This window comes from Molossus molossus, unplaced genomic scaffold, assembly GCF_014108415.1.
Source record: "Molossus molossus isolate mMolMol1 unplaced genomic scaffold, mMolMol1.p scaffold_m16_p_8, whole genome shotgun sequence".
NCBI classification, from domain to species: domain Eukaryota; kingdom Metazoa; phylum Chordata; class Mammalia; order Chiroptera; family Molossidae; genus Molossus; species Molossus molossus.
In genome coordinates this window covers 68039721-68062560 of record NW_023425402.1, presented here as the reverse complement: position 1 = coordinate 68062560, position 22840 = coordinate 68039721, and the positions used below count along the sequence as shown (strand labels likewise).

Sequence of the window (22840 nt, the reverse complement as noted above, 5' to 3'; positions counted from 1 at the left end):
ACTATACCCTTTAGTATTTCAACGTGTATCTCCTAAAAATAAATATATTCTCTTGCATAGCCACAATATCATTATTACAGCTAAGAACATTATAATTTTGTTCTTTTTAATAGAACCAAGATTATAATGTAGTGCAAAAAAGTATGAAAGTCTTAGATTTGCTTCTCAATCATGATAACCTATTGAACTGCATTTATCCCCATCCCTCTTTTCCTATATTTAAAAAGAAATTATTTCTTTAGGTAGAAATCTGTATTGGGTAACGCTATTTGCTGATTTCATTTGACCCAATTACACAATCAACGAAGGGAAAATATTGATTTTTTTTAATGTGTTTTGTTTGTAGTTTTTAAAATCTGGGTTATGTTTCTGTATTTTATATGATATGAAAGAGAATTATGTGTAATTTATAATCAAAAGAAAAGATCTCATTAAGTTGCATACAGTCTCTTATTTACAGTGGATTGTTCTTGTTACATAGAAGAAACTAAAGGAAGGTAAAACTAATTATGTGCTTTATAAAAGTGGTCAAGTTTTGGATTTTTATGCCAAAAGGGGGTAAAGTAATATAGATATTCCTGCTATTTTCAGTTAACTTGATAATGCTTTTACTTGATACAAAAATTCATAACACTTCAGATAAAGCTATTCTACTCTGTGAAAAGTTGTGCTGCAAATATATCCAGGGTCCTTGCCCTATTTTTCTCTACTCTCCCATCCTCTACCCAAATTTAGCACTTCGTATTATGTCTCCTCTCATTTCATCTCTTAGGCTGTGGATGTAAAGCATCATCTTCTTTTATCCTTTTAAAAACATCAGTTTTCTTGATTAGAAGGAAAAAAATTAGTTTGTTGGTGGCACTGTAGGCTACTGTAGGCTACTGCTAGGAATAGCATGCTGTAGGCTACTGTAGGCTACTGCTAGGAATAGCATGCTGCAAGATGAGGTATATTGGTGCTCTCTCTCTCTCAGGAGGACTCTTGTGTCTTTCCCTTTCCCCTTTTCTTTCCTCCAGGCACATTACCTTTGCCTTTCTCCTGAGCTCTAAGGGTACTTCTTTTGCTTCTATAACTTGTTTCCTAGGGCCTGTGCAGCCCAGGTGGCTCACTTCTACTACCTTTGTAATTTTCTAAATAAACTTTCTCATAATTTGAAAAAAAAAAAGGGGGTATATTTATTCTTTATTCTTCTTAGATTAATGACTTACTGTAACAATTAGTGGGGGCAGGTTGATTATTAGGAACAGACCCAATATTATTTTCACATCTCTATTCTATACAGGGGAACAAAAATGTATAAAATTATGATATAAAGAAATGCACAGCAAATAATTCAGAATGGCTAGAGTAAGTACTTAGGGTGGAGGTTGGAAATATGTTTGAGAAAGGCAGAGTATGATCATTGCTTGCCTGGCTAAAGAATTTGGCCTTTAACCTGATGGAGAAGTGGAGTAATATATTCCAAATGGCATGGAGTCTAATACTTCGCAAAATGGAAATAGTAAAAAATGTTTTCTCACTGTAAAAGGAACACATGCTTGTGAAATGCAAACAAGTAATACAAAAATGTAGGCATTCACTAGAAATAACCACTGCTAACTAGAAATAACCACTGTGTAGCTTCATAGAGGGGAATGTTATGATCAGTTTTGCAGCAGTGTGGATGGTAGAGAGGACAAGAGGAGGATGAGAATGGAAGCAGGAAGGCTGTTAGAGAGGTCCAGGTGAGAAATGATGAGGACCTGTTTCTTAGTGGTAGCTGTGGGAGTAGAAAAGGAGGAAGGCTGGGAAGGAAAGTTCAAGGAGTATTTAGGAGAAAGGTGGGATTCAGTGACTACTTGGATGAGTGGAGTGAAGGATACCCCAGAGAAAAGGCCAGGATGGTAGTTGAGTTGATTTCCCGGATGCTGGGACCAAATTGTGGGCTCATTTGAGATTACATAAAAAGGAAAAATAGTTTACCAACTGTGTAATGCCAGAGTGGAAAGTGTATCCTTTATCCTTGTTTTTAGAAGGGGAGGGTAAAAGTAATTTAATTCTGTTTTGATAGATAAGGGCTATTATATCATGCCCTTTTCTTTTCCTAATTGTTTCTCCCTTTAAGGATAGCATCTGCTTTTGAGAAGTTGCTTCTGTTTTGATGTGTAACTCTAGCCATTAGGAATAGGGATATAGAATTCACATCCTGAAACCTCTGTTCTGTGTTAATTTTACAATAATGCTGTCCATATTGGCATAGACTGAGTTCTGGGACACAGTGAAGGATCCTTAGTATCCAGGGACCTAAAAGATTGTTAATAGCTGGGGGTTGTAGGACAGACATTCTTTCTTGGGTGAAAAAGACTTAGGTCACTAATACTAACCTCTCTTGCTTTCAAATAAGAGTAAACATGAACTTCCAAAAAGATAAAAATTTCTGAATATTAAAATATTTTCATAGAAGGACATTTTACACTCCTTTTTTTTTTTTGAGAGAGAGAGAGAGAGAAACATTGACGTGAGAGAGACACATCGAGTGGCTGCCACCCACACAACCCCAACTGGGACCAGGGACAAACTGCAACTGAGGTACATCCCCCAGCGGGAACCGTACTGGGACTCCCCAGTCCTTGGGCCGAAGCTCCAACTGTGGAGCCAAACCGGCCAGGGCTAAACTCTTTTTTTATTGTTCTTTTTACTGAATGTACCAACCAAATCCTCACTGTTGAGACTTTTTTAATTCTAACTAAAATGCCTTGTGCCTCCATTTCATGGCACTATGTTTGGTTTTATGTTACATCCTTTCATGATCCCCTCCCCCCACCCCCAAAGAGCTGCCTGAGTATATATGTGCTGTCATAGCAATACATTTCTCTTGAGGTTTTTTTTTTTTATCCTCACCCAAGGACATTTTTCCATTTTTTGTTCAGATAGAGTGGGAGGGAGAGAGAGGAAGAGAGGAACATTGATGTGAAGGGACACATCGAGTGGCTGCCACCCGCACGACCAACCAGGGCCGGGAACAAACTGCAACCGAGGTACGTGCCCTTAGTGGGAACCGAACCCGGGTCTCTCTGTACTGCAGGTCGACGCTCCAACCGCTGAGCCAAACCGGCCAGGGTTTCTCTTGAGGTTTGAGAGGTCTGGATAAGGACAGTAATCATAGCATTAAATTCCTTTTTTCCCCCTAGAGTTACTTTCTTGTTTAAACTCTATTACTATTACTATTACTATTACTATTACTATTACTATTACTATTACTATATTTACTAACCTTTTACTGGATGTAGTTACTGATCTGAGGTATTCTAATTATTATATATTGAGAAAAACATTTTGTACAACAATCACCTGCATTTGAATTTTCCCATATGACATTGCAAATGCTAAAGAAAAAAAGTATATATAGTGTGATTGAACACTTAAGATCATTTATAATTTGGTTTCTTACATATAGATAAGTGCCTGGTTTGTGTGTTTTTAATTCCATAAAATAGATGATATGGTGACTAAAAGTGTGGCTGTAGAAGTAGAGAGTAGATAGTCTGGGTTTGAATTGCAGATCTGCCACCTCTGGCTTTGTGCATTAAGCAAGTTTCTTTTTTAAATTTTAGAAAAATTTATTGATTTTTTTTTTTAAGGAAGAGAGAAAAACATCGATATCTTGTTCCACTTATTTATGCATTCATTGGTTTATTCTTATATGTGCCCTGACTGGTGTTTGCAGGTTTCTTAAGCTTCCTGTGTCTCAGTTTCTTCATTTGTAAAATGAGGATAATAATACCTATCTCAGAGTTGTGAAGATCAAATGCATTAATACCTGTAGAGTTGTTAAAACTGTCGGGGGCATCATACATTCTATGTAGGCCTTTGCTACCACTATTGATTTATTGGGTGGGATCTTATGTCTTTGTTTTTAGAAATATATGCAATATACAAATAGTTACTGTATCTCAGATCTTAGCTTAGAATGTTACAAGCACTGCCGTAGACGAGTGTGCGACCTATAAGGTTGTTTTGGGAATGAAGAGAAGAAACATTTGAGGCAGATAGTGCTGAGCAAGTTGGTAAGTTAGTAATACCATAAAAACATCTCTTGGGAACTGACCTTCTGGCTGTCATTTAGCCCTGACGACTACTCGAGGCTCTTTTGGTAAGCTCTGCTGTTTTCTTTTGCTTCTTTGGGCTTTCTTTCCTACACAGCAACCCAAATTTCTTAGCTTGGCACTCTGTATTCCCTCTATTTCTTCTTAATCCTCACCCGAGGATATTTTTCCATTTATTTTCAGACAGAGTAGGAAGGAGGGAGGGGAGAGGAAAGAAAGAGAGAGAGAGAGAGAGAGAGAGAGAGAAAGAGAGAGAGAGAGAGAGAGAGAGAGAGAGAGAGAAAGAAAGAAAGAAAGAAAGAAAGAAAGAAAGACATCGATGTGAGAAAGACACATCGATTGAACCACAATCAAGGTGTGTGCCCTTGACTGGAATCGAACCTGTGACTCTTTGGTCTGAGGGCTGTTGCTCTCACCTCTGAGCCAAACTGGCCAGGGATATTCCCTCTGTTTTTTAGTTAACTTTCAAGTTGTTAATTTAAGTCAAATGCAGTGGTTTACATTTTTGCAAAATATAACATTCTATTATTTTTAATACCTTATTTTATTTGATATTCAGTATAAATTTGAGATGGTAAAGTCCTTGAAACACTCTGGTTGTACTGGAGGTTAAGAGACATGCCTGACGTCACAAAGCTATTAAGTGATTTAGCTGGAGTTGAACTCAAACCACCTGCCTTTGGGGCCAATTTTAATAATACTATGTTTCTTTTGTGACATACCATCATGTTTTAAGACAATGCTTTGTTCCTTCTTTTCTAATTATTTGATGATATTTTGAAGGATTTTCAAATATTACATAAAAATAACCTGCCCTCCTCTTTTAAATTTAAGAGCTAGTGTAATTTCTTTTCTTACATACAAGGTGCATTTTATAATCTTTTACTCCTATCATCAGAAAAGAATGAGATGAAATTGAGATCTAAATATTTCACCTGGTTAAATCCTTAATTTTTTATTTTTATTTTTTTTAATCCTCAACCGAGGACATTTTTCCATTTTTTGTACAGATAGAGTGGGAGGGAGAGAGAGGAAGGGAGAGAGAGCGAGAAACATCGACGTGAAGGGACACATCGAGTGGCTGCCACCCGCACGACCAACCAGGGCCGGGGACAAACTGCAACCGAAGTATGTGCCCTTAGCGGGAACCGAACCCGGGTCTCTCTGGACCGCAGGCTGACGCTCTAACCGCTGAGCCAAACTGGCCAGGGCTAAATCCTTAATTTTTACATGAATGTGTTCTAAAAAAGCTTTTCAAGATTCATGCCTATATTTATTTTATAATATTGGAACAAAGTAGATTTCCCCCATACTGTTCAGCATATGTAGTACCTTGCTCATTTCAACATTATTGTCAGACTTAAATTAAATCTTGGCATTAGAATATCTTTACAGTTCTATTTTTCCCTTTTTTCCTCTGCCTTTGTCCACTTCCAGGTCGAATTTTTTCCTCTTATATTCCCAATACTCTTTGGTCCTAAGAAAGAATGTATCTTGAGCTGTAGGTACCATTCATTTTGTGAAGTATATTTTTCTGCTTAATTTATTTTATATTTCTTATATATGTATTGCCTCTCGTATAATTTAAAAAATTAAATTGTTACTTTCAGCATATATGAATTCATACTTAGTTGCTCTGTTAGCATTTCACATAGTGTAAATTACTTCTGTTGGTGAGAATATAAATTAGTTAAGGCTCAACTTTTTTCCTCATATAATTAGCTGCATAATATATAATAGACCCTGAAAATCATTAATATGTTGTTGACTTGTTCATTGTCAAAGCTAAAATCTGGTTCCCTTGGCAGATATGTAGACTTGTGATAGTCATTTGGCATTTTATGTTTGGGCAGTGTAACTTTAAATCTACATAAACTTCTCTGCCTTTTGCCTCTGCTGTGTTCATAGATTCCAGAAGGGCTTCGTGTATGGACCTCAAGCGTTGGAGGTTGCAGACTTTTCAGCAGAAGGTAAAGCAGAGTGTTTGCCTTCTGGTGTCATTGTGTGTGTGTGCTGGGGTGGGTATGTGACAGGTGAGAATTTTCACAAATGTCATCATAAAATAATTTAGAATGATGCATTAAGTAATTTTTCATAAAAATTAAAACGAAGGTAATACTTGTGTAGTTTTATTCTATAGTATTAAATTCTATTTAAAAAGAAAACTTCAGATAAAACTGAAGACTCTAAATTTTATTTTCTACTGTTAACTAAAGAGTAAGAGTGATTAAGAAAAGAGAGTATTAGTGTAGTTTGTAGTAAATGCTATCTAACTTTCTCAGACCTAGCTTCACTATGATTTCTTCCTGGGAAGTTGTCCAAGTTATTATTCATATATTGCATCCTTCCCTAGTGCTCTTTTTACTGAAAGATTGCTTCACAATAAATAGAGAGGCAGCCTGTGTATGAGTCATGACTGGAGGATAGACATTCTTGCTATAGGTCCCATGTGCCAAAAATGTTAGTTCCCAATATGCTAATTATTCTCTCTTCAGAACTTGTTAATATGCTCTTTTCTCAAGTTAGTTCTTGTTTCAGTAGAGAAACAAACGCATCCCACATACTTGTAAAATATGTTTTTATAGAAACCTTCTTAATGAGTTACTTTTTAAGAAAATAATGTGACATAATGCTTCTTTGGATAATGTTTCTTTCTTTGATTTTTATAAAAAATAGAAATATTTTTCCATTTAAGTGCCAGATAATATAGGTACTACTTTCTGTGAATTTATGAAACTATTTATGAACTTTCTTCAGATGATACCAGAATAGTGTTTTTGTTTTTGTTTTTGTTTTTAAGATCTATAGCAGCTAACAAAATTGTAATCTTAAACAGAAAGTTAATAATGTGGCTAGTGTTTAGATAGATTGTAAATGGGAATTAGAGGGCTTTTTTTATTTCTTCTGGAAATTTGTTTTGATATTAAGTGATTGCACATTATATCTTATATTTAAGAGGTACATCTTATATAAAGTTAGAATATTACATACTTATTAAATTTCTGTTGTGTGCCCCAAACAGGATCACTCCATTTTGTCATCAACCCTGTTTCATTATTTATTTTTCGTTTCCTCCTATTAAGAGAAGCTGCTTTCGCCCTGGCCGGTTTGGCTCAGCGGGTTAAAGCATTGGCTTGTGGTCCAGAGAAAGAGAAGCTGCTTTTTTTTTTTTTTTGTATTTATCTTCAGATAAAGCAGGAGGGAGAGGGGGGGGAAGAGAGAGAGACACACATCGAGTGGTTGCTACCCACATGACCCCAACCGGGGCAGGGACAGACTGCAACCTAGTTACGTGCCCTTAGCAGGAACCGAACCCGGGACTCTCTGGTCCGCAGGCTGATGCTCTAACCGCTGAGCAAAACTGACCAGGGCAAGAGAAGCTGCTTTTTTAACTAGAGGAAATAGATTGGTTTCAGGCTGTTCGTTGAGGTTAGGTACAATTTCACCACTTAAGCCCTTTCTCCTTTCATTGACTTTTTCAGTGGCCATTTCGAAGCTATTTACCAGTAACAGGTTGGAAGTAATTTCTTGAAAGGCCTTTTTAAATTTTGTTTTCAGGCTAGTTGGCTGTTTTCACCACTGTTGGGTAATGCAGTCTTATAGCTTATGTGATGGTGGTTTATTTTTGCTTCCAATTAAAAGTCTCAATTAGATAATCCTGATCAGTAGTATAAAATATGTAAAGTACTGCCCATATCAAGGCATAGGAAGACTCTGCTCTCCAGGTCCTCTTCTCCCAACTTCTATGGGAAAGATTGATGAAATGGATGGTTTAAAAGTATTTTTAAAAACATAATGGACTTTATGTTTTTAGAGCAGTTTAAAGTTTACAGAAAATTGAGTGGAAAGTACAGAGAGGTCCCATGTGTACCCCCTTACCTCCCACCCCCTATCTTCCTATGATTAATATCTTGCTTTAGTGTGTTACATTTGTTACAATTGATGAGCTAATATTGTTACATTATTATTAACTAAGATCCATAGTTTACCATAAGTTTTACTCTTTTTGTTGTATATTCTGTGGGTTTGACAAATGTACAATGACATGTATCCACCATTACAATATCATATAGAATAGCTTTACTGCTCTAAACATACCCCATGCTCCACCCATTCATCCTAGGCTCCTCCTTTTGACAACCACTAGTTTCTTTCTGTCTCTATAGTTTTGTTTTGTTTTTTAACCTCTTCCAGAATGTCATAGTTGTAATCACATAATATGTTGCCTTTTCAGATTAGCTTCTTTCACTTAGTAATAAGCATTTCAGGTTCCTCCATGCTTTGTCAGAGCTTGATAGCTCATTTCTTTTTAGCACTGAATAACATTCCATTTTTGGATGTACCACAGTTTATTTATCCATTCACCTGCTAAAGGATATCTTAGTTGTTCCAAGTATTAGCAGTTATGAATAAAGCTACTATAAACATTTGTGTGCAGATTTTTATGTGGATATGTTTTCAGTTCATCTGAGTAAATGCCAAGGAGTGCAATTGCTGAATTGTAAGAGTATGTTTAGTTTTATAAGAAATTGCCAAACTTTCTTCCAAAGTGACTAAATCATTTTTTGCATTCTCACCAGCAGTGAACAAGTTTTCTTGTTGCTCCACATCCTTTCAACATTTGGTGTTGTCAGTATCCTGGATTTGTCTTTAACAATTGCCATTTTAATTATGATGTATTTTGGTGTGGGCCTCTTTGGGTTTATCTTGTTTGAGACTCTGTGCCACTTCCTGGACTTGTATTTGTATTTCCTTCACCATGTTAGAGAAGTTTTCAGTTATTATTTTTTCAAATAGGTTCTCAATCCTTTGCTCTCTCACACTCTTCTTCTGGTACCCCTCTGATGCAGATGTTGTTATGCTTGATGTCTCAGAGGTCCCTTAAACTATACTTACTTTTTTATATTCTTTTTCTCCTCTAATTGGGTGTTTTCTATTACTTTGTCTTCCAAATTACAGTTTGATCCTCTGCTTTATCTAACTTGCTGCTGTTTCTTTCTAATGTGTTCTTCATTTCAGATACTGTGTTTCTCATTTCTGACTATTTCCTTTTTTATGGTTTCTATGTCCCTTTTTTTGCTTACTATTTCTTTGTTGAAACTCTTGAAGTTCTCACTGAGTTTATTTATTCTTCCCTAAGTTCCTCCCCTAAGTTCATTATTTTGAACTCTGTATCTGGTAAATTGCTTGTCTCCATTTCATTTAATTCTTTTTGGGGGAATTTTTATTGTTCTTTCATTTGGGGCATGTTTCTTTGTCTCCCCATGTGTGTTTCTGTATATTAGGTAGATCTGCTATGTTTCCCAGTCTTGGTAGGGTGGCCTTATGTAGTAGGTGCCCTCTAGAGTCATTGGTGCAGTCCCTGATCACTTGAGCTGGGTGCTTCAGGAATGTCCCTGTGTGGGTTATGTGAGCTCTCCTGTTATAGTTGAGCCTTGATTGCTGTTGGCCCGTCTGTGGGTGCGGTTGACCCTCAGGCTGGCTCACCATGAAGGTGGACCCCCCACTGCAGTGTATGAGCTGCTGTGCGGAGTGTGACCCCACAAAGTGGAGTTCACCCCAGCAGTGTCTAGTGCCTGCTGAGATCTCTCTTTGGGTGTGCCATTTGTGGAGCCAGTTGGGTCATGTTCTGATATGGTCTGAAGTCTGCCATGGGGTATTTTGGTTCTGGAGCCTCTTAGGAGGGACTTTTGTGCAGGTTAATGTCAGATGCTGCCTGTGACCGGCCCTGGCTATCTGTTTGGAGATGCAAAGTGATCCACAGTTTGTGGCTGTCTCTGCTAGGCTGGGTGCATATGGGAGGGGCCAAGATGTATACCAAGACTGGCTTCCATCACACTGAGCCAGGAGCAGGTCAGCAAAAGATCCAAGACACCCTGATATCTGCCTCCACATGTTGGCTGCCTGTTAGGCTCAGTCACTGAAAGAGCCTCTGGTGGTATGTGAGTTTCATGAGGTAGGTTTTCAGTGAGTCACCAGGTAGGGGCCAGTGGTGTTCCCTTTGATACAGATTTAAACTAGATGCTAGCACTGGCCGGTTATGCTCAGTGGTTAGAGCATCATTCTGAGGGCCTAAGAGTCTTGGGTTTGATTCCTAGTCAAGAGCATGTACCTGGGTTGAAGATTCAGTCTCTGGCCCCAGTCAGGGGTTGTGCTGGAGGCAGCCAATCTGTGTTTCTCTCTCATATCGATGTCTCTCTCTCTCTCTCTTTCTTCCCCCACCCCTTCTCCCCCTCTTCCCCTCTCCCCTTCCCTCCCTCCCTATCTAAAAATCAGTGGGAAAATATCCTCAGGTGAGGATTAACAACAACAACAACAACAACAAAACCCGGCCAGTGTAGCTTAGTGGATTGAGCATGGTCCCATGGACTGAGAGGTCCTGGTTTGATTCCCAGTCTGGGCACATGCCTGGGTTGCGGCTCTATCCCCTGTGTGGGGCGTGCAGGAGGCAGCCAATTGATATCTCTATCTCCTTCTCTAAAAAAAAAAATCAATAAAACATATTTATTAATTTATTAATCCTCACCCAAGGATATTTTTCCACTGATTTTCATATAGAGTGGGAGGGAGGGAGAGAGAGGGTTAGGGAGAGAGAAGCATCGATATGAGAGACACACCTACTGCACGACCCCAACCAGGGCTGGGGATTGAACTGCAAATGAGGTACATGCCTTTGACTGGAATTGAACCCGAGACCCTTAGGTCCGAGGGCTGACGCTCTTACCTCTCAGTCAAACTGGCCAGAGCAATAAAACGTATTTTTTAAAAAAAGTATGATTAGCCCTGGCCGGTTTTGCTCAGTGGTTAGAGCAGCAGCCTGCGGTCCAGAGAGACCTGAGTTTGGTTTCCGCTAAGGGCACGTACCTCGGTTACAGTTTGTGCCCGGCCCTGGTTGGTTGCGTGGGTGGCAGCCACTCTATGTGTCCCTTTCACGTCAATGTTTCTCTCTCTCTCTCTTCCTCTCCCTCCCACTCTATCTGAACAAAAAATGGAAAAATGTCCTCGGGTGAGGATTAAAAAAAAAAAGTATGATTATAGTTAAGATATAATTAAACAAACAAGCAGATAAAAAACTAGATGCCAGTGTTGGGCCTGAGGCCACTCTGCAAAAGTTTCACTGCACACCAAGGCTAGCAGCTACTTACCTGGGGTCTGTGGACCAACCTTTGTGATGGGAGGGTTCTCAGGGAGTTGGCAGAGTGAGGCCAGCCAAGTTCATTAGGATAGAACAGACCAAGATTTGGCCTGGACAGGGGGTATGCATAGAACAGTGGTAGGGTGTGCAAGGGAATAAAGTAAAGGCCCTCACCCTAGAACCATACTACTTAGTCTCTCCTTTTGTGTCTTTGCCATCCGGAGTCTTTCCGGAACTTCTTGAGAGCCTTCCAAGAAAGTCTGTACCACAGGTCCAGCCTGACCACAGCCAGCTGACTACTCATGGCGCAAGCATGGCAGGTCATGACCACAAGTATTTGGGAGGGTGCGGCTAGTGTATTCTCCCAGGCTGGTGCTGAATGGAGGGGAGTGCTTGACCCAGGAAAGATGGCATTTGTGGGCATTGTGGGAAAGTGACTTAGTACAGGGACCTTGGTGGCTGTTTGTTCAGCCATTTTCCTGAAGCCATACAACCTAGTCTCTTTCTGTATGATTCCAGTTTGCTCTCAGCTGCTTTCCATTTGCTGCAGCCCAGGGTGAGTGGCTGTGAATGAGATTTAGTGCATTAGCACTTTAAGAGGGTGCCTGGGTTTCTAGCAGACTCCCATCCCTTCCTGGCTGAACGAATCCCTGTTGATTTTCACAGCCAGATGTTATGTAGGTTCCTCTTCCTACTCTGGTGCTCTGGGTTGGGGAGCCTGGTGTGCGGTTTAGACTCCTCACTCTTCAGGGCAGACTATTTCAGTTAAATTATTTCTCTGGATTCTCAACTGTTATACATGGGTTCAGGGCTAGCCCTTTTCGTATCTCTACTTTTCCTACCAGTCTCGATGTGGGTTCTGTAAATATTTGGTTATAAGACTTATTCAGTTTGATTGTTCTATATTTTAGTTGTAATTCAGTTTTGTCCCGGGAGGAGGTGAGTGTAACTTTTTCTACCTACTCTGCCATTTTGGATCTCTTAAGATTTTAATTTTAGTAAAATCTAACTTACCAATTTTTAAAATAGATTGTTTTAATATTGTGTCTAATAGTTATCTCTAAACCCATTGTCACCTAGAATGGAACCTTTTTTCTGCCAAGGGCCTTTTGGATATTTATAACATCATTCGCGGGCCAGAAAAAATTATCAACTTAAAAATTAGCCTGCTGTATTTGGTCAGCCTAATTTGGTGAGGCATGTGATGTTAGCTGGTATTGCCTGTGGGCTGGACTTTCCCCACTCTGCAACTAGGAGTTTTATAGTTTTACATTTTACATTTAAATCTGTGTTCCATTTTGAGTTAATTTTTGTGAAGAGTATAAGGTCTGAGTGTAGATTTTTTTATTTTATTTTTTTGCATGTGGATGTACATTTGTTCCAGCACCATTTGTTGAAAGAGTATTTTTTTTTTCTCTAATGTAGTTCTTCTTTGTCAAAGAGTAGTTGACTGTATTTATATTCCATTGATCTATTTGGCTATTCTTTTCTTTTTTAAAAATGTTTTTATTGATTTTAGAGAGAGAGAGAGGAAGGGGAAGGGAGAGAGTGTTAGAAACATTCATGAGAAGGAAACATCAACATCGATTGGCTGCCTCCTGCACACCCCCTGCTTGGGATCAGGTCCGTAACCTGGTCATGTGCCCTGACCAGGAACTGGCAACCTATTGGTCCAAGTATTGACACTCAACCACTGAGCCATACTGGTTGGGCAGGTTGGCTCTTCTTTTGCCAGTACCACCCTATGTTGATTCCTGTAGTTTTATAATAAGTCTTGAAGTAGAGTAATGTCAGTCTTTGTTCTTTTTCTTCTCCTTCAATATCGTTGGCTATTCTTGGTCTTTGGCTTTTGCACATCAACTTGAAAGTCAGTTCGTCACTGTCCACAAAATAACTCACTAGAGTTTTTATTGCAATTATGCCAAATCTATGGATCAAATTGGGAAGCACTGACATCTTGACAATATTAGGTCTTCTCAGCCAAGTACATGGAATCTCTCTGTTTATATAGATCTTTTTTTTTTCTCTCTCAATTTTGTAGTTTTCCTTATATAGATTTTGTACATGTTTTATTAGATTTATACCTAAGTATTTTATTTTTTTGGTGCTAATGTAAATGTTATTGTTTTTAATTTCCATTTCTAACTTTTCATTGCTGGTCTGTAAGAAAGCAGTTGGCTTTTTTTATATTAACCTTGTATCCTGCAATCTTACTATAATTGTTTTTTATTCCAGGCATTTCTTGTTGATTATTTGGGATTTTCTCTAAAGACAGTCATATCATTTGCGAACAAAAACAGTTTTTTTTCCCTTTTCAATTGGTATGTTTTTTAGTTCCTTTTCTTATTTTACTGTGTTAGCTAGGACTTTCAGTATAAGATTGAATAGGAGTGGTGACGACAGACATTCTTGCCTTGTTCCTGATCTTGGTGGAGAAACCATCTAGTTTCTCTTTGTGATGTATGATAATCTCAATAGATTACCCTAATCGGGAGTATCAAAAATGTAAAGTAGTACTTATATCATGTCAGAGGAGGACTCCTTCTCCCTTCCCCCAACCCCTTTCCCTCACCTAAATTTCTGTGAGAAAGATAGGTTTAAATTAATACTGATACAAATATTTTAAATGATGGGAATCGGGCCTTTACATATGATACCTTATATTTATTAACTATGCACATGACTAAGTTCCTCTACTCTCTTGTGAACTCCAGTAGGGCAAACACTATATATACCTCAGTATATTATTACAACCCTTGTAGTATTCAAGATGTACTACAATAGGCATAACTATTTGTTGAATGAAAAACTTAATCCTATATTCTTACTGTCAACCTCCATTTTATTAGAAAAGGCAGATAACCAATAATATCAGTACTCTAATGAATTAATTGATTGATTAAATATTTGTTAGTTGCAAGGTATTTTGATGTCTATAAAGACATACATGATAATGATAGAAACTTATTATCCATATAGGAAATGTGAATTTCAGATCTCATGTTCCATTTTTGCTGATATCTAGTTGCTCAAAAGTCATATTTCTGTGTCCCTTTGTGAGTGTTCTAACTGAAATATCGATTCACAGATTTCTTCCATATTCCTTTAAGAAAAGTTTACAATTTTGATGTAGGAACTGATATTGAATCTAAAGTGAGTGCTGGACACTGTGCTAGCTAGGTACTTATGTGATCTAATTTGTCATTAAAAAGGATTGTGCTATTTATAATAGCTAATATCTGGAAGCAACTCAACTGTCCATCAGTAGATGAGTGTATTAAAAAGCTGTGGTACATTTACACAATGGAATATTATGCAGCTATAAGAAAGAAAGATCTCATTTTTTGAGATGACGTGGAGAAATCTGGAGAGTATTATGCCGAGTGAAATAAGCCAGTCAGAGAAAGACAAGTACCACTGATCTCACTTATTTATGGAAAATCATGAACAAAATACGCAGTTAATCAAAATAGATCCAGAGTCATGGAAGTAGGGAACCAACTGACAAACCTCAGAGGGATGGGGTTGGGAGTGGGCGGGGTGGGAAGAGATAAATCAGAACTTATATGCATATATGCATAACCAATGGACACAGACAATTGTTTGGGGAAAGCTGGGGTGGCAGAGAGCAGGGAGAAGGGGGTTAATGGGGGGGGTTAGGACATCTGTAATACTTTCAACAATTAAAAAAAAAAAAAGGATTGTACTGTGTTAGTATTATTATTCCCAATTTACAGATGCAAAAACTGGTAACATGGGTATAAGTAACTTATTAGTTGTGTGACTTAGTATAATAGTTGTATGACTCTATGCCCCAAGCTCCTTAAATCAGACACACGATGGAAAAATTACCATACGAAGTGATATAGGGTGAATGTCAGGTATATAGTACAGAGATGTGCTTGGAGAATGCAGAGAAGAGAGGTTTAACCTCAGGCTAGAGTGTTCACAAAATTTCTGGAAAGCTTGACCTTGTCTGATGGATAGGAAGGAAGGAAGGATAGGAAACAGGAAATTTTGAGAGATCAGGGATATTAGTCACTGTGGAAAAGACTGAGGCCCAAAACAGCAAGTATTTTGTGATTTGACAGTATAATATAAAACTGTAATAAAAATCTATAGTGTAGTAGTAAGATGCAATAGAACAATTTTTAAAAAAAATTTAAATGAGAACTCCTCCATTTTCCTCTTAAAATAATTTTGACTGGATTTGCTATTAGGTGTTGAGTATGAGAGAGTAGATCACTGACTCTACACAACTCCCATACTCTCTGTTGGTGCTGGGTTAGAAAAATCAGTGCAGCAAGTGCAATGGGAACAAAAGCCCAGGGGAAAATGGAAGATCAACGGAATCCTAATAAAATTATTTTCCTAAAATCAAGAATATTTTATTTATCCCTTCTCCATATCTCAGTTGGTTAAGTACCCCACAAACAGCCATTAACATTCTAAAAGGTGGGGAATTGTGAAAGTCTGTAGGAGTAAAACTGCTTTCAGTGAACTTAGTGGAAAGACCAGAGTAAAATAATTAAAAGCCACTTAGCAGTGTTAAACACAAAATAATGTAGTATACATTATAATACTGTGGTATCCTTTTTCTTAAGTGATGTGCTTGATTTCTATCCTCTCTGTTATTCTTATAATTTCAATTTTTAAATACTTCCACATCTCTGTTTGTAGTCCATATCTCCCTTCTCAGCTATAGGTTCATCAAAATGCCTTTTGGACATCTCCATTTAGACAACACCACAGTAGTCTCAGCTCCAACTTTCCTAAACCTGCCCATCTTTTTTCTTTTTCTTTTTTAAAACCCAGTTGATGGCACCACTGTCACCCAGTTATCCAAGCCAGAAATAGACTCATCCTTGCTTTTCTTGTTTCTTCACCGTTTGTTCAGTGGATACTATTTCCTAATTATCTTTCATATCTATCCACTTCTTGTTATTTCCTCTGCCACCATCCTAATTTAAACTACAGTCATCTCTTAAATTACTTCAAAGGCCTCTTAACTAGTCTCCCTGTGCCTTCTTCACTTCCAAACTACTTACAAAAGCACAGTTTAAAATCCTTTTTTTTTTTTCAGATGAAGTCCAGTTTCTTTACTGTGGCTGACCTGTTCTGCTTGATTTGGTCCTGCCTCCTCCTCCTTCAGTTTTAATTTGCTTTCTTCTATTCTTAACCAGACTTACTGAACTTCAGTGCATTGTGTTCTCTTACCTCTGAGCTTTGACACATGCTGTTGCCTTTTTCCAGAAGAGAAATGGGAAAAAAGAAACTAGTGATTAAAAGCATACAAACTCTTTCCCTGGCTGGTTTGGCTCAGCGGTTGGAGCGTCGGCCTGTGGACCAGAGAGTCCCGGGTTCAGTTACCACTAGGGGCACGTACCAAAATAAATAAATAAATAAATAAAAGCATACAAACTCTGGAGCCAGACTTCCTAGATCCAGGTGAATCCTGGGTATTCCACTTAACTACCTGGGTGATCTAGAGTGAGTTATTTAACCTCTCACTTTCAGGGGCCTCATCTGTACAGTGGGGATGATAAAAGTCCCTGCTTCACAGCATGTTATGAGGATTAAAAAAGTTAATGTAGTTGAGGCTCTTAGAATGGTGCCTGCTTTGTACTAAATGCTATGTAAGCTCTGGCCAGTTTGGCTTAGCGTTGGCCTGCTGACCAAAGTCCTGGGTTCGATTCTGGTCAAGGACACGTACACCTTGGTTGCCGTTCAGTCCCTGGTCCTGGTCCGGGTCATGCGAGAAGCAACCAGTCAATGCGTCTCTCTCTCTCTCTCTCTCTCTCACCTTCCCACTCTATCTGAAGTTAAATGGAAAAAAATCCTTGAGTGAGGATTTAAATAAATAAATAGAATCTTTAAAAAAATACTGTATAAATGTAGCTATTATTAATAAATCTTATAAATGTGTTGTGATACTGGATGGTATTAATTTTTATGTTTTAAAGATGATTCAATATTAAAAGAAAAAATACTATTTTTCCTTATAAATTATTAATTGATTGACTCATTATTATTGGTATTTCGTTCTTGGATGGGCAGCAGCTTTATTTTTCTAAATTCTTGTTTTTCAGCTTTCTAGTGACTAGAATTTGATCTAAGGTTGACATTCCTAGGAAGTAGATCATTTAACAACATTAGGTTTACCTGAATTTTTATATAGACTAATTCAGGTCAACCTATATGGTCTTATTTATTTATTTATTTATTTATTTATTTTTATCCTCACCCAAGGACACTTTTGTGTTTATCTTCAGATAGAGTGGGAGGGAGAAAGAGAGAGAAACATCGATGTGAGAGAGACACATCAAGTGGTTGCCACTCACACAACCCCAACCTGGGCCGGGGACAAACTGCAACCAAGGTATGTGCCCTTAGTGGGAACCGAACCCAGGACTCTCCAGTCCACGGGGCAACGCTCTAACTGCTGAGCCAAACCAGCCAGGGCTATATGGTAACTTTAAAAAGAAAATTAATTCTTTAAAGCTAATAGTTGACTTTTTACTTTATGATCTATGTGTTGTGTTGATTACAGTTTCAAGTAAAGGAATTCACTTTTTTCTTTCAAGTTTATTTCAGAAATTATGGATTATAATGGTTCAAATGGTTCTGGTTCTGGTAAGGATACTTACTGTAGTACTAGGAAATAGATTTTCTGAAAGGAAAAACTCTCCTTCTCTATTCACAACTCCACTTACATTCAACACTTCTCAGAAACTAGATAATGTGGATTTTTTTCCCTACTGACCAGTTCTCTGATACCAGCTGGGTATCCTACAGTTAAACTCAGTTTTGACACTAGCTGCTTGGAGTTGGTATAGACTCCAAGGTTAAGAGCTCTGTCCCAAAAGATTGTTCCCTAACTCCACTTCAGACACCAGTCACAAGTGTTGGGTGGCCCCCAAGTTAGTTACCTCCAACTTCTGTCTGACTTGGCTTCAAATCAGATGTTCCCATGATCCCCTCCTTAGATTCAATCATTTGTTAGAATGGCTCATTTGTAGAACTCAGGAACAGTTTACTTACTAGATTACTGATTTATTACAAAGAATATATAAAGGATACAAATGAACAGCCAGGTGAAGAATACATAGGGCTAGGTCTATTTCTGGAAGTGTCCTGAGCACAGGACTTTCTGTCCTTATGGGAGTTAAAGAGTGTGCTACCTTTCTAGCAAGTGGATGTGTTCTGGTTCATCAACCTAGAAGCTCCTCTGAACTCTGTACTTCGGGGATTTTTATGGGGGTTTTCTTATGTAGGCATGATGGATTAAATTGTGACTATTGGTAATTAATTCAACCGCCAATCCCCCTCTTGGGGTGGAAGTGGTGTGTGTGAGGGGGTGGAGTTGAAAGTTGTAATCACCTGGTGTGCCTCCCTGGCAGTCAGCCCCCCATCCAGTGGCTATCCTAGGGACTCTCCAAAACTCAGGGCTTGTTATGAATAAAAGAGCTGTTTTCACTCATCCTTCTGGAGCCATTTTAGGATTAAAAAACCAATATCATGATAAAAGATGCTCCCATGCTCTAATCACTTAGGGAATTACAGGTGTTTGAGGAACTGTGAGCCAGGAACCCTAGAGGAAGATTGAAATATATATTTCTTATAATATCACAATATCACATTTTCTGTCACTACAATAGTTAAGATCAGCTCCTTCCCCTCTACTGTATCTAAAAATTCAATGGAAAAATATCCTTGAGTGAGGATTAACAACAACAAAAAGGTTGTGGGTTCAGTTCTAGTCAAGGCACTCATCTAGGTTTTGGGTTCAATCCCTGGTCGGAAGGCAACTGACATCGAAGTTTCTCTATTGTTCTCTTTCTCTCCTTCCGCTCTCTAAAAATCAATAACGACATATCCTCTGTGAGGATTAAAAAAAAAAAAAGACCAATTTTCTTTTTTAGATTCATTCTTATTCCTTCCTCTATGCCTGTTTTTACCTCCTTTACTTTTATTCTTGGGCATGGCAGTGCCAGCCGCCTTCTGGCATTTCCCCATCTGGTGGTGCCTGCCCAGGGTCTACTCCAAGGAGCCCATGAGACAAAATGGTTGCAGATCTCATGTGCAGGGACACTACTGCAACTGAGTTCAAGGGAGATTCATAGGTGACCCTGCTCCTAGATAAGCAAATGCATAGTATTTGTTGTATGTCTTGAGTAGACTATCCCCCCCACCCTATGTTTATATCTTTTATTTTCCTTTTAAGTAGCCAGGCCAATTTTTTTATAAAGTGTCTCACATCTAGATTTGCCTGTTATCAAGGACTTTTAAGAGTTTCTTATTCTGAGCCTGCCAAAGGGTGGCATTTACTAAAGAAGGGCGTTCCAACCCTTGTGGCATGGGTGCTATGAATGGGTTATGGGTCCTGTTAATCCTTTAAGTTCTTGGCCATCAATGGGGTTTGGGGCGGTAGGAGCCTATGAGTCCCTTCACCTCTGCCTGTGAGCACTGTCAGTTTACCCTTATATATAATACATATATTAACATTAGGTAGGTGCTGTAACTTGAAAGAGCACTGACCACCATCTTCAGCTATTGTTTTTCCTCTGTGTTCTTTGTCATTATGATCACATTTAGTTCTATGGTTTTAACAGTCACCTGTATAGCAATGTTTTCTTTTCTTAAGTCTGCCTCTGTTATTTCCTTTTGTTCATCTCTTGGATAACCAGTAGCCACTTAAAAGTCAACATGACCAAAATGTATTTATTCTATAACTGCAGACTGGCTCATTGTCAGTATTATTCTTTTTTTGCGGGGGAGAGCATGGAAGATGCAGTGTATTGCAAATGGCCCTCTTTCACTGAGCCAACACCCTGGCTAGAAACCTCCTTCATCTGTAGCTGCTTCTCTTGCTATCTGCTTGGCTCTCTCTTCTATATGTCTACATCCATGTGCATACACATTTATTCATCAATAATTTTTCTAATGTCTACAATGTGCCCATATATACTTGGCCATAATAGATTATTGTTTCTGGAATGCCTCTTGAATACATTCCCTCCATTTTTACTCTAATTTTGGTCCTCATCAACCCTTCCCAGAACTTTTATAATGGTCTCCCTACTTTCAGGATTTAAATCCTCTGATCCATCCTACATACTGTCCGCTTATTAAGAATATCTATTGAATTATGCATGTTTCTCTTGCTTGAAACCTCTAATAGCTGCCAGTTTTACAGGAAAAAAAATGCCAACTTTTTAGCATACCATACAAGACTATGCTAATTCTATCTTCTTTGCCTTTTTTATGTATTACTTCATCTTTTGTGTTCTAGCTATACTTGTCTTCTGCTGATTTCTTGAATATAACATGGACTTTAATTTTTAGACTTTGTCCACATGTTTCTGGTGTCCATTAGACCCTGGGCCTTTGTCTTTGCTTGATGAAATCCTACTCACCTATCAAGGTCCACTTGGCTATTTCCTTTGAAAATTATTTACCTGATAGCCCTCTATCTAACCCCTCCACAAGAACCAAACCTTTCTTTCCATTCTTTATGTAGCGTACTTTGCACATACATCTATTATAGTGTTTATCAGATTGTGTCCCTTACTTGTGTGTCTCTCTCTCTAAAGGTTCACAAGGGAAAGGATTTTCTTGTTATTCCTACTCTCCCTAGAGCCCAGTACAATGCCTGGCCCACAGCACATGCTTAGTAAAATATTTCTGAAAGAAATGTCTGGCATTATTTGTTATATTATTTTCTGTAGCAAGTACGTTTGACTTGAGATTTGTGATTTCTCAAAAGAAGATAATATTTTATATAAAAGCTATTTTACACTACATATTTGCTAGTGATTACTTTCTGTGTAAAACAGTTCTTAATTATTTGTGTTTTAAACTTAACACTTTTCATGCCAGAAGTCTTAAAGCATTACTGCAGATACATTTGTTTTAATTAAAATCACTCTGAGCAAAAAGTATTTGACATAATAGGAGTTTCTGAAATTTTGTCATTTTAGAGCCTTTAAAATATAAATGTTTATCTGACTTAGAATTTGAATGAAGGAGATACTATAAAATAAAGACTTTTTTTTAGAGCCAGAGGTATTAATAAATTGGTTTTTAAGATAAGTGACTAAATAAAGGCAGTTTTTCTAAAGAATGAAGGTAAAAAGGTAAACTGTTGTCAGATTCCTATGTTGCAAGGGAATTCTGAACTTGAATAAGGGAAACTATTACTGTATTTTGGTATGTTTAGAGAATGAATAGATGATATATTTGATAGATGAAAGTGTAAAGAAGGTACTAGTATTATTTGACATTATTTATTAATAAGGGATTATAAAATAACAGTACCTTTTGGTATGGTTTTTAGTATTAAGATATTTAATATTTCAGAATGACTTCAAAGGACTATTATTTAAACCAAAAAATGCCTGATAATTAAAAATGTTATGACATTGAACTGTTTATGAATGCAATGATGTAATGTCTGGGTTTTATTTTAAAAAATCAAGTAAAGGGGAGGCAGTGGAAATAAGACTGGCCATGTGTTGATAATTGAAGCTATATCACAGATGAAGTATTACTGTCATTTTTTTTTGTTCATTTTTAGAAAATTTCATGATAAAATTTTAAAAAATATTATGGTGTTACATAATAAAGAAAGAATTCTCAAGTGAGGAATCAGGCTGTGTGAATATTGAGTTCATGATGGAATAACAATACCAATATAAAACAAAATGACCTTTTTTGAGTTTTGTTTTTCCAAATTTTTATTCCATTTTTTTCTTATTTTTTTATGTGATGTGGAAGTCTCTTAATCAGCTAAGCCAAATAATCACATATTAAAGGAAAGAGATATAACATCAATTTATGCCAGCATTCTTCTTGAAGAAAAAAATTGTTGGCATGACTCATGTGTCATACTGTTTGAAGAATGTCTTATTGGTAGCACATAGTTATAAAAACTGGCAATACTGTACCATTTTGGATACTGTTATTCTGATGATTTCAGTATTCAAATTCTACTCTTAAAGTTTTGAAAAGAAAACCTAGTCCTGGCTGGTTTGTTCAGCAGTTAGAGCATCGGCCTGCTGACCAGAGAGCCCAGGTTTCTCCCTGGCCCCGGTTGGGGTTGTGTGGATGGCACCAAATTGATGTGTCTCTCTCACATCCATGTTTCTCTCTCTCTCTCTTCCTCCCTCTCTCCCTCCTGCTCTGTCTGAAGATAAATGTAAAAACTGTCCTTAGGTGAGGATAAAAAAAAAAAGAAAGAATAGAAAGAAAACCTGAAGGATGAATTCCTAGAATTGTTTGTTTTTTTTTTGTTTGTTTTTTATCCTCACCCAAGAACATTTTTCCATTTCTTGTACAGATAGAGTGGGAGGGAGAGAGAGGAAGAGAGAGAGAGAGAGAGAAACATTGACGTGAAGGGACACGTCGAGTGGCTGCCACCCGCATGACCAACCAGGGCCGGGGACAAACTGCAACTGAGGTACGTGCCCTTAGCGGAAACCAAACCCGGGTCTCTCCGGACCGCAGGCCGACGCTCTAACCGCTGAGCCAAACCGGCCAGGGCAGAATTGTTTGTTTTCTTAAGGGATGTGCGAGAAGTGCTTAGAAATTGTTGTTTTGTCTTTTCTTTATTCTCTCTGTC

General features: G+C 37.9%; 1 protein-coding gene across 9 annotated transcripts in view; it reads left to right on the top strand.

Moving 5' to 3' along the window:
* The window catches only part of CDK19 (cyclin dependent kinase 19), a 157300-nt gene that overhangs the window by 20428 nt on the left and 114032 nt on the right, over positions 1 to 22840 (top strand). For all 9 annotated transcript variants that reach the window (XM_036248020.1, XM_036248022.1, XM_036248021.1 and 6 more), the window contains one exon: positions 5994 to 6055. In XM_036248020.1, coding sequence (XP_036103913.1) covers positions 5994 to 6055 — 62 coding nt within the window. The remainder of the gene's footprint in view (positions 1 to 5993; positions 6056 to 22840) is intronic.